We start from the raw sequence: 11,615 nt of genomic DNA on the forward strand, positions 1-11,615 counted from the left end.
ATGGAAGTGTCAAATCAGAGAAATGAGGGCGTACGGCGGTATTTATAGAGTGAGAGAGAGGGTTTAAGTCGGTGTGCGAAGGCGAGGTGTCGGATGGCTTGTCCAATCGAATGGCCATCCGGTCAGATGGTCATCCGAGCGGATGGTCATCTGGACGGAAGTCCATTCGATCGGATGTCCATTCGGACAGCCGAGTTGTGTTTGTTAGTTTCCAACTTTCGTTTCGTTTGTTAAGAGTTGCGTTGCGTTTAATCGAGTTGCGAGTGGGCGTTTGAGCGTTATGTTGATAACCACATAACATTTAAACAAATAGTCACACAAATAACACTCATAACATAAGTAAATTCGCGTTTTGAGTTTGCATTGAGTTTGCGTTGTGATAACGTTTAGTCTAAACCAGCGATGTAAAATGCAGTGAAAGGCGTTTAAATAGTCAGCGTTACAAACTGCATTAAATGCGATAACTGTGTTTTGAATAAATGTTGTAATAAGCATTTAAAATACGTTAAAAATCATAGTTTAACCCGTAGCGTTAATCGAAATCTCGGGAGTACAAGCGATTGCCAGAAGAATAACAATGATAAGTAATGATCCGAAAAGTCGGGTTGTTACATATGGCAATGCTTGAAATAGATGGTGGTTTGAAAGAACACTATGCGAAGATATGGGATTATACATACGAGATTTTGAGATCCAATCTCGGGAGTTCTGTGATAGTGGGAGTGAACGGAATGCCAGATGGAAGTAATGTGTTTAGTAGGAGTTATATATGTTTCAAAGCTTTAAAAGAAGGTTGTGTTTCATGTAGAAAGGTAATGGACTTAGATGGAACATTTTTAAAAGGGTTATGTAAAGGAGAACTTCTAATAGCAACAGGTCGAGATGCAAATAACCAGATTTACTCCATTGCTTGGGCTATTGTGAAAGTAGAGAACAAAGACAATTGGAAGTGGTTCATTGAATGCTTAAAAGATGATATTGGAATATCTGGTGGAAGGGGTCTTACTTTTTTATCTGATCAACATAATGTACACTGTTTAAAGTTCGATAATCCTTTTTCTTTAGCTATATCTTATTTGCTTTTAACTTATGTAATCAGGGGCTTGTAGAAGCTATAAAAGATTTTCTTCCTTATGTTGAACATAGGCAATGTGCAAGACATATACATGCAAATTTCAAGAAGAAATATAACGGGGTAGAGTTTAGGAATTTATTTTGGCCAGCATCCAAAATAATTCTTGAGCAAGAATTTATCTCTATTTTGGATATAATTAAATCTATAAGCGATGCATACAATCACTTAATTGAAAGAGACCCAAATACATGGTTTAGGTCTTTCTTTAAAACTGACAAAGCATGTGAATATGTAGAGGAATGCAAGAAGAAAACCAATTATTACAATGTTGGAAGATATTAGGATGTTTCTTATGGAGAGGAACTACATAATGAGCAAAGATTCACATAAATGGAAAGGTAATGTTTGTCCAAATATAAGAAAGAAGATTACAGAGCGGTCAAAAGATTCAAGGTAATTCAATCCTTTTTTGTTGTTTATGCAGTTTTTAATGTTTTTTATGTTGTTTTCTATTGTTGTTTTTTGCTACAGTTTTCTGTTTTTGGCTGTTTTTATGTTGTTTTTGCAGTTTTTTCTATAGTTTTTTCTATTTTTTTGCTGCAGATTTTTTTCTATTTTTTATGTTTTTTATGTTGCTGTTTTTAGATGTTTTTTTTTTGCAGTTTTTTAATGTTCTTTCATGTTGTTATTTGCTGCAGGAAATATATCCTTATCCCAAGTGGCGGCAATGTGTTTGAAGTACGAGATGCACATGATGCCTACACCGTGGATCTTGATAACATGGCATGTAGTTGTAGATTGTGGCAAATAACAGGATTGCCTTGTTTGCATACGATGTCTTCTATCTATTACATCAACAAGGATCCAGAGGAATATGAAGTGAATGGTTCAAGGTTGAGAAGGTCAAAGAAACCTACAAACATTACATGAAACCGTTAAATGCAAGCAAGACGTGGAAGTCAACACCTTACACTAAACCACTTCCTCCAAAAGAGCAAAGGATGCCAGTTAGGCCATCAATTAAGAGAAAGAGACACGAAACTGAAAAACAGGGGAAATACAAAACAATATCAGCTAGTGGAAGATATATGACTTGTAGCAACTGCTTTGAGAAAGGGCATAATATAAAAACAAGTAAAAATGAGAAAAAAATCGCTCCGCCCAAAGAACCTAAGAAAAAGGGTAGGCTTAGAACAAGGACGACAAGGGAAGATATCTTTGGAAAAGGCAGGAGAGGTGGAAACTAATGTCTTACGTGCATTTTATATTTTTAAGTCGTGTTCAAGAATTGTAATGCTACTTAAATAGCGGAACAAAATTATTTTGATTGCAAATGACTTTTGATGCCTTATACTTAGTCGTAAGAATATGTTTATATTTACAAAGGGAAAAAATATAGAACATAAAAAAAGAAAAATAATATCCAACATAAAAAAGGAAAAAAAAAACAAATATTCTACAACAGATAGGCTGTTAGGTCTTTTCACAATTATGTACCATGATATCCAAGATAAGGGACTTTACCATAGAAAAAAAAGTTAAAGGGACTTTTACAGGGGCGGACTTACCCTATGGCTAGGGGATGCGGGCGCCCCCCTTGAAAAAAAATAAAATAGTGTTATATATCCATAAAAATCTCGAGCGCATCCCATGAAATTTTGTAATCGCACCCCTTGAACTATAAGACCCCAATGAGAAAATAACAAGCATAGATTGAAGTTTTACCATTGATAAGGCTTTTGCAATTTAGAGATGGAGTAGTTAAGTGGAGAAGAAGCTGAAGTAAGATAAATAATTAAAGATATATAAATAGTTAAAATCTATCTACTCACAAGATAGGTAAAAGTGTAAGGCTGGACGGTATGGGCACCGTCCAGCAACGTCGACCCTCCGTCGCCGCCCCCCTCTCCATTTCGAGCCCTCCGTCGCCGTTCCTCCATCGTCGCCGTCGTCGGGTTCTCGACGCCAAGGACGGTCCTCCCCCTCTCTCACACCCCAATAAAACCCCAAATCCAAAATCAACCCCTTCTCCCAAATCCAAAATCAAACCCTTTGAGAGAGAGTCACGAGATAGTGAGGTGGTGATGGCATTCGAAGATGGCGGCGGCAGCGATTGACTGAGTTGTTGATGGTGATGGAGAAGGGTGGTAGTGGTTGAGAAGATGGTGGTGGAGCCGACGGCAGCAGGGGTCGCCGGCGCTCCGGCTCATGACCCGTAGCAGCGGCGGCAAGCATTCAACAGAAACCCTCGGTCAGCATATGTTATCTTTGATAATTTATATTTTGTGATTCTTTGGCCGATTGTTGTTATAAACTCTTTGTGAGTGTGATTAAGAACCAAAATTGGGGTTTCTTGTGATGGTTGATCAGATGCAAAGCATCAGTCTTGTTGTTGATTTGTGGGGTAGGATAAATTAAAAAGTAGATGAATTAGATTAGTGATTCTGCGGTTTCGAATTCGTCTTCTCAGAGGCGTGGTAGATCTGTTTCCAGACGAAACGATGGTAATTTTACTGCTTCTAATGTTGGTAGTGAAGCTAGGGTTGTTTCGAATGGTGATTTGAGGAGGAGGCGTTCAGTTTCGGTTGCTCGGAATCAGAAATGGATGATTGTTTCTCAAGTAGTGGTGTTCATGTTTTCAGTTAGGTTTTTTTCGGTTATGATTTCGGTTCGATTTTCAGTAAATTCTTTATCTAAACAATCTGTGATTAATTGTTCATGAAATCGGTTTTTTGAAACAAAAATGTTGTTTGCTAGTGTTTTTGTAATATATTACGATTTTGAAATTGAGCAACTGCTTTCATTTTATGATGATGAGTTATTGGAACTGTCAGATTTGGACTAAGCATATGAACCTTGACTGAAAATGTCCTGCTACAAATTTAATTGGCATGTATGATTGGGTAATTAACAATTATGCTGTTGATTTGCACCCCAATCTGGTTCTTTACACTTACTCAGTTAGTGAGTTCTGGTGACAAATTGTTATTAACAACAAGCTCTTGCTTTAATCATGGGTCAGTATCATGATATTGATGACATCCTAGCAGATGAAGAGGTTGAAACTTATTTCTTCTTTTCATTTCTTCTGCATTCACATGTTTTTTTTTTTGAAAGAAAGGTTATAAATTATAAGTCTAAAATGGTGCTTTTTTTATAGCTTGTTCCAGCAGTGTTCTTGGAGGCGGTAAATGGAGTTGCTTTGTTTGAAGCTAATGACACAAACAGGGTAAATTTTAATAATCTTCATTTTGATATGTTGAAAAAGATCTTTTTTCTAATGCTGATATCTTTGTTTAAACAGGTAGAACCTAGGTCAAAGGTCGAATTGCCGTTCTGGCTTGCTAGTGAACTTCACCTGAGACATGCAACTTCTGTTACCATTCCTCCGTGTTTCGGTAAAAAGTAATAAGCCCAAAATTTCCTAGCTAACTTTTTGGCTTCGGGTTTTATAATTTATGTTTATGATAGGCCAACGATATTATTAATGTTGTTCTTATTATCTGATCGGGTAACATTAGAATGGGATAGTTGGCTAGACTTTAGCTTCTATATGTAATTTTTTTTGCTTGGTTGTATGGCATGTTGGCCTGGTTCTTGTTAATATAAGACTGCCTTTCAAAAAAAAAAATCTGATCATGTATCTATTTCCATGTTAGAACTCAAGAAGAAATTGGGGCTGATGGTGCTCATGTGGACTTAAGATCTCGATGTTTGTATATTTATGAGTTAGGATGCAAGATATTGCAATTGTGAGTATTAGTTTTTGCTATCGTGTATGGTTAAGAATTTGTTTTTGTAGATTTTGTATTATTGTTGCTGCAAGATTCCGCTTTTATGATTTTGTTTATTTGTTAAATGTTAAAAAAAAGTTGAGGATTAAAAAAATAAAAAAACATAAAAGTGGTGGGGTAGGATCATCTAGGATCATCCTCCATACCCTCTAGTTTTGTGGGATGGACCATCCTTGGAAGGACTATGATGTGGCGCCTACGTGGCGGATCATCCTCCCTTGGAGGACCATCACCATACCCTCTAGCCTAAGATAACAATTAACAATAATTCTCTCTCTTCATAATAACTTTCATTTTCATATTATTTCATAATTTTTTAAGCTTTTGTTAGTTGATTGTTCAATAATTATTAAATCATATAAGTATGCTATATAGTTAATAGTTAAGTAACTGATAAGATATCCAAGTCTTATTTTTAATTCATAAGACTTTTGTATTCAGAATTATTATAATATAACTAAAATACATTTTTCTATCATATTGCGAATTGTAACTTAGAAAAAAAAATCTGGAATCAAAACTTTTAATTTCATCTTCTAGTTAATATAATAATATAACTGCAAAAAAATAGTGTCGGTAGTCAATATGAATATGTAATTATTATTAGAGACTAAGTTTACTAAAAGTTTTTAGTTTCTTGACCCGACCCGACTCGACCTAACCTAACCGCACCAATCTGACTTGAACCGGACATCAAAAGTATTATATAGCGATAACAAAAGAGCCTTATAATTCCGCACCCCATGAAAAAAATTTATGGGTCCGCCACTGAACTTTTACAAGAAAAACAAGAAAGTATTTAGTTTTTTATAGGATTTGTTTTTTATTATACAATATTTATATCGGGAATGTTTGTAAGATAAGTATTTTCTAGTTATAATTTTGTTTTTACGTGATGATTATGCCCGATGGCCCGTGTTGTCATGATGAGCATATGTTATATAGTCTAGATAGATGAATAATGTAGACGAGAATAGACTTTGAACTTATAACTAATATTCACATTACGGTCCCTTAGTAACCTAAGAAAAACGAAGATAAAGATAACTAAAGTAAAACAAAATATAAATGAATATGAATTGTGTGCACAATAAACACTTAAGAAAGATTCGTCAAATTGATTATATAATGTGCTGTAGTGGATGTTCCCATCTTCCCATGTATCATGTATGGTCTGCATGTATGGTCTTCCTAATGCATATGGTTTAACCATGTAGGTTATAACATGAGAAATGAGAACTATCCCCACATGGTTTAGAGATTTGATACAGATTAAAGGAAGGGGGTACATGCACTAATCGGCAGTTGTCTCAATTGCTGAGTGTTATGTGCCTTATGTCCAAGGTTTGAGGCAAAACTACTATCGAGCCGGGGGTCTCACTGGAAGCAGCCTCTCTATTCCTACGAGGTAGAGGTAAGCCTGTCTACATCTTACCCTCCTCAGACCCTACCTTAGCTTTGCTATTGGTGGGATTTACTGGGTATGATGATGATGATGATACAGATTAAAGAAAAATCAAGATAACAAACTAATGAAATGTAAGGATAAAAGTGATTAAGGGCATGTTTGGCTAAGCTATTTGAAACAACTTATTGATTTATTGGCTTTTTGGAAAAGTTAGTATGGAGTGACTTTTTGGAAAAGTCATTTTTCCCCCTCACATACAAGTTCATTGTCAAACATCATCTAGAGCTTATAACTTTTCAAAAAGTCAATAAGTCAATAAGTTGTTTCAAAAACCTTAGCCAAACATGCCCTAAATGTGAAGATAAAGATGATATATGATAAAATATAAAGATGAAAATGTTGCTTTTAGTTTTAAATGCGAATGCAAGCTTGTTGATGTCATGTTAGGGATTGAGATGGTTTGGGTATATACGGAGTAGATAGATAACGACACCGGTAACAATCGTGGGAATTCTCATAGTGCGTGGGGGGAGAAGCAGAGGTGGTTCTGAACTAACACAAAATAAGTATGTTAGGCATGATTTATTAGACTTGTGTTTCTATAGTATATGATCATGGATAGGATTTCTAGTAGAGGGGGTAATCTTGACCCAAACTCTTTCAAGTGGGTCAGTTTGGGTTGCTTTTAAAATTATATGGGTTGGTTTGGGTAAGATATTTTAACTAAATGGGTCACTTGAAATTCCATCTTGTTATTTTCGGGTCAAAGCAGGTCGACAACATTAAAGAAATGGGTCGATGTGGGTTAGTGTTTTAAAGAAACGGGGCATGTTTCGGATCGGAATGGGTTCAGTTCAAATTGAGTTTCGGGCCGAGACGTGTTTTGGCACGACGCATGTTTTGGATCGGAACGGGGTCGGTTCGGGTCGGAGTTCGGGCCGACACGGGTATCTGCATGGGACGGGTTTCGAATCGCAACGAGTTTTGTGCCGACACGAGTTTCCGCACGAGACGAGTTTCGGGTCGGGACGAGTTTCGTACCGTTTCGACGCGAACCGTTCCGACGCGAACCGTTTCGACCCGTACCGTTTCGACGCGAACCGTTTCGACCCGTACCGTTTCGACGCGAACCGTTTCGACCCGTACCGTTTCGACGCGAACCGTTTCGACCTGTACCGTTCCGACCCGTACCGTTTCGATCAGTACCGTTTCGAATCGATCCCTCATGGCTTATTTCACAAAAACAACTTATTAACTTATATAAGTCATAAGTTATAAGTTACAATTCCTAACTTCTCAAAAACAACTTCTCCACACACAAAAATAACTTATATAAGTTAAAACAAACACTCTAAAAACAACTTATTAACTTTTATAAGTCAATAAGTTATAAGTTGCTCCAAAATAAGCTAACCCAAACACCCACTAAAGATTCTTTTAGCTATCAAACAACTTCTCTGTTTCTCATCGCTCACCTTCATTTTCATGAGGTCTCCTTCTGAGAAGTTGTGATTCAACTATATTTATTTAGAGATTAGGCTTAACGTAATATCATCTCCTTAATTTTTAAAACAGGGTCGCACTAATAGAGCGGCGTTACAAAGCCCTCGACAATCGACACTCTATGCATAAAAACATATGTTTTTGTTGAAACTTGTTTTTTTTGGCATTTCACCCTCTTTTGAATTTATGATGTCGATGATAGACAAAATTTCCCCTTGATGTACAATCACTTAAAAAAAAACATTTTTGTAACCAACCCGACCCGACCCGAAACTCGTTCCGACCCGAACCCGTTTCGACCCAAACCCGTTTCGACCCAAACCCGTTTCGACCCGAAACAAAACAACCTATTTTTTGATTGACCTGTTTTGACCCATGACCCTACCCGACCCGACCCGTTTGCCAGGTCTAATTTCTAGGGTTCCGTCAAGTCTTTGCCAACACTTTCCCTTGTCTTAGCCTTTGGCTTTAGTTTTGCCTTGGCATGTAGATTTTTAAGAGAGCTTATAGTTACTTCTTAGGTGCTTAGTACTACTATTTTTTCTATGTTACACTTGTTAGTATTATAACTACTTTTTATCATTGGTAGTCTAATATCATGGGAAAATGTCACAATATAGTAACCAAGTTTCAAAAGTGTTTTAATTAGGTCACTTGTATCGTTAGTAATTATTGTTTTGTTTTTTCTAAGGTACGTTATATCTTATTATACTTTGTATTTAGAGTAAATTGCTAAAATAGTCCCTAACGTTTGTTCACATTTGCTAGATCCATCCAAAAAAAGATTTTTTCTCATATGAACCACTGAGGTTTCAAAAAAGTTGCTAAATCCATCCAAACTTTAGGGACAATTTTAGCAATTTAATAAAACAAACTTTTTTTGGATGGATTTAGCAAATGTGAACAAACGTCAGGGATGATTTTAGCAATTTACTCTATTTTTTTATTTTCATCTTTTTATTATATCTCTTAATTAACATAAAATCTATTATTTTTTTTTATTTTCATCTTTTTATTAAATTTCTTATTTAACATAAAATCTACTAGTTTTTTTTTTTTTTTTTTGAACGGCGAATTTCTACAACAGGCGATAGATTCGCACATGCTTTTGCAGGCCCTCCACCCCACTCTGGCCAAGACTGTGTTGTCTTAACCGGGCTCATGCTTGGCGTCAGAGTTTGATTTGGCGCTCCCCGACAAAATTTTCAGCCTACTGCCATATGCGAGTAGTTGCACCCTCCACAAGAGCCGAAAACCCTCTGGAGTAAATGCACAGTAATAGAAAACTCGGGTGTACTCCGCGGGTTTCGAACCTGTGACCAGGCCTTCACCCAATATTTTTTTTGTTCATTTATAAAATAAAATACACGTTCTTGCTAAATAGGTAACAAATTAAACAGTTGAAAAGATTTTGTCGTATAATTAACTTTATTAAAGGATTAGTAATGAGTAAAATGTTTACATTTTAAAAGACTTGGTTAGATGGTTAGATGATTATAAATATAAAACCGTATTCATAATTGTAAAATATAAATGATTAATCTTCATTATGAAGTGGGTGAAGGCCTGGTCACAGGTTCGAAACCCGCAGAGCACATCCGAGTTTTCTATTACAGTGCATTTACTCCAGAGAGTTTTAGGCTCTAATGGAGGGTGCAACTACTCGCATATGGCAGTAGGCTGGAAATTTTATCGGGGAGCGCCAAACCAAACTCTGATGCCAAGTGTGAGCCCGGTTAAGACAACATAGTCTTGGCCAGAGTGGGGTGGAGGGCCTGCAAAAGCAGGTGCGAATCTATCGCCTGTTGTAGAAATTCGTCGTTCAAAAAAAAAACTAGTAGATTTTATGTTAAATAAGAAATTTAATAAAAAGATGAAAATAAAAAAAAACTAATAGATTTTATGTTAATTAAGAGATATAATAAAAAGATGAAAATAAAAAAAAATAGAGTAAATTGCTAAAATCGTCCCTGACGTTTGTTCACATTTGCTAAATCCATCCAAAAAAAAAATTGTTTTATTAAATTGCTAAAATCGTCCCTGAAGTTTGGATGGATTTAGCAACTTTTCTGAAACCTCGGTGGTTCATATGAGAAAAAATCTTTTTTTGGATGGATCTAGCAGATGTGAACAAACGTTAGGGACTATTTTAGCAATTTACTCTTGTATTTAAATAAAACAACAATTTGCGAGCCGGGACTTGAATAGGAGCAGGTTCTATCTCATATGATAGAGGAAAGTCTTGCTCTCATCCTTTCCTCCCCATATGACACCTTTTTTGTTATAGGATTTATACGGTAGGCTTTTTATCAGGTACGTCTCTTTCTTTGTTTTAAAGCATAACTTCAAATAAAGGCTTTCTACCAGGTACGTCTCTTTCTGCGAGGTATGGTTGAAGCCCCCTAAGGGCTCCATTGTGATACATCATCGACACATAGTCGCCATGTAGGATAAGGGAATTTGTTGCCTTTTACAAATAAAGCCCATGGTATGGGTTAAAGCTCCATAATAGCGTCCCCTATTTACTTTTTTTGGTTTTAAGGTTTAAAATTGAAGTGGCCACAATTCCATCTGTTATTGCTTGCTATTGTAATCGCTGGGCATCAATAGCGTCCCTAGTATGGGGGGACGTTATTGATGTTTTTTTTTTTTGCTGAAGTGGAAGGGGGTTGACGCGAGCCAAATGGCCTTTGCAAACAGGAATGAAGGAACATTAATTGTGAAAAAAGCGCACAAACAAAAACCGGTAGTAGTTAGCTTAGAACATGGATTGGCACTTGGAATTTTAAAATAAATACATGTAATTAAAATCTAAAACAAGAAGAACATACAAGTTTCTATTAATTATAAAATAAATACATGTAATTAAAATTAAAATCTAAAACAAGAAGAACATACAAGTTTCTATTAATATGGATGATACTTTAATAGAAAATTATGGTTGGATCACAACAACATTCGTCAAGAAGGCAGCAGCAACACAGAGCAGCCAGACTGCACCATATTTGCAAAATCAATTTATCATTTAACATTTAAAATTTAGTTTTCTCACAAAAAAAAAAAAACAATTTAATCATCAAGAATAAATTGGAAGAAATGAATACAATTAGCAAAAGAGACAGTACCAGCCTTCAAGGAAGCCAGGTTCTCTTCTGGGTGGAGGCGCGGCGACGTATTGCGGAGGTGCCATCACCGGTGGCCCTTGATAGTATCCTCCTCCGCCTGAATATTACTCAAGTTAAATATATAATATATGAAGTGATCGGAAATAGTAAATATAGTGAATACCTTGAACGGGGTAAGGATAAGCATAAGGATATTTAGGCTCATTCATTACTTTGCAATATGATGAATGGTGTGTTATGGTTGAGTTAAATATATAGAGGGTTATAATAATTGCATTGATGTAAACATGTTGGGTTACTAGTTAAAACGGGTCCTTTACAATTTACACGTATAAGTTTACAATTTTACAAATTATATCTGCAAAAGGTATAAGAAACCAGTGTTTTAAAAACCGGTTTATACCGAGCGGTTGAACCGGTTAAACCGGATGCCAAAAGCTCAGATGGTACGAACTATACCGGTAAACTGAGTCAATGGCGGCTTTGATGGTGTGCAGAGAGGACCTTCGCACAAGGCCCATGATTTCGAGGGGCACGCGATTTATAAAAAATTTCGATATGTATATGTTATTTTTTTTAAATAGTAAACACATATCAATTCTAATATAAGCCTAATTACAAATAATTTTTTGTGGTTTAGAATTTAGCCCACTTGGCATTAGGTTTATTGAGCCCAATACTAATTTGATTATTATTTTTTAAATAATAAG

The 11,615-nt window shown here is 36.0% G+C and overlaps 2 protein-coding genes and 1 long non-coding RNA gene across 6 annotated transcripts; 2 read left to right on the top strand and 1 right to left on the bottom strand.

Moving 5' to 3' along the window:
• The first annotated feature begins 614 nt into the window (after positions 1-614).
• LOC110893128 lies at positions 615-2,005 on the top strand. The gene is made up of 5 exons (XM_022140247.1): positions 615-1,028; positions 1,100-1,195; positions 1,371-1,528; positions 1,607-1,630; positions 1,738-2,005. Exons 1-5 carry the CDS (start codon positions 615-617, stop codon positions 2,003-2,005), a joined length of 960 nt encoding a protein of 319 aa, XP_021995939.1.
• A 795-nt stretch (positions 2,006-2,800) lies between these two features.
• On the top strand, positions 2,801-6,259 carry LOC110896871 (DNA replication complex GINS protein psf3). 4 transcript variants are annotated; one of them, XM_022143927.2, is made up of 5 exons: positions 2,801-3,326; positions 3,910-4,133; positions 4,236-4,304; positions 4,380-4,480; positions 4,735-4,913. In XM_022143927.2, exons 2-5 carry the CDS (start codon positions 4,089-4,091, stop codon positions 4,829-4,831), a joined length of 312 nt encoding a protein of 103 aa, XP_021999619.1. In that variant the 5' UTR covers positions 2,801-3,326; positions 3,910-4,088; the 3' UTR covers positions 4,832-4,913. The 4 variants fall into 4 exon arrangements, 2 of the variants coding, with proteins under 2 accessions (XP_021999619.1, XP_035836955.1); XM_035981062.1 differs by lacking the exon at positions 3,910-4,133 and having other exon boundaries at positions 2,812-3,326; positions 4,246-4,304; XR_004875098.1 differs by lacking the exons at positions 3,910-4,133; positions 4,735-4,913 and adding an exon at positions 6,087-6,259 and having other exon boundaries at positions 2,816-3,326.
• Positions 6,260-10,563: 4,304 nt separating this feature from the next.
• LOC110895373 lies at positions 10,564-11,208 on the bottom strand. Its single transcript, XR_002567091.2, has 3 exons — positions 11,069-11,208; positions 10,906-11,002; positions 10,564-10,774 (listed from the first exon to the last, which is right to left on the bottom strand). It is a non-coding gene; the product is annotated as an uncharacterized LOC110895373 (long non-coding RNA).
• Positions 11,209-11,615: the final 407 nt, after the last annotated feature.

Source organism: Helianthus annuus, chromosome 12, assembly GCF_002127325.2.
Source record: "Helianthus annuus cultivar XRQ/B chromosome 12, HanXRQr2.0-SUNRISE, whole genome shotgun sequence".
Taxonomy (NCBI): Eukaryota; Viridiplantae; Streptophyta; class Magnoliopsida; order Asterales; family Asteraceae; genus Helianthus; species Helianthus annuus.

Excerpts from the sequence above, each read along its gene's own strand:
- LOC110893128 (XM_022140247.1), top strand. The coding sequence starts at position 615 with ATGGCAATGCTTGAAATAGATGGTGGTTTGAAAGAACACTATGCGAAG. Across the intron at positions 1,029-1,099 it reads TTTTATCTGATCAACATAAT|GGGCTTGTAGAAGCTATAAA; the intron begins GTACACTGTTTA and ends TTATGTAATCAG. Across the intron at positions 1,631-1,737 it reads CTGTTTTTGGCTGTTTTTAT|TTTTTTAATGTTCTTTCATG; the intron begins GTTGTTTTTGCA and ends TTTTTTTTGCAG.
- LOC110896871 (XM_022143927.2), top strand. The coding sequence starts at position 4,089 with ATGGGTCAGTATCATGATATTGATGACATCCTAGCAGATGAAGAG. Across the intron at positions 4,134-4,235 it reads ACATCCTAGCAGATGAAGAG|CTTGTTCCAGCAGTGTTCTT; the intron begins GTTGAAACTTAT and ends CTTTTTTTATAG. Across the intron at positions 4,481-4,734 it reads CCTCCGTGTTTCGGTAAAAA|AACTCAAGAAGAAATTGGGG; the intron begins GTAATAAGCCCA and ends TTTCCATGTTAG.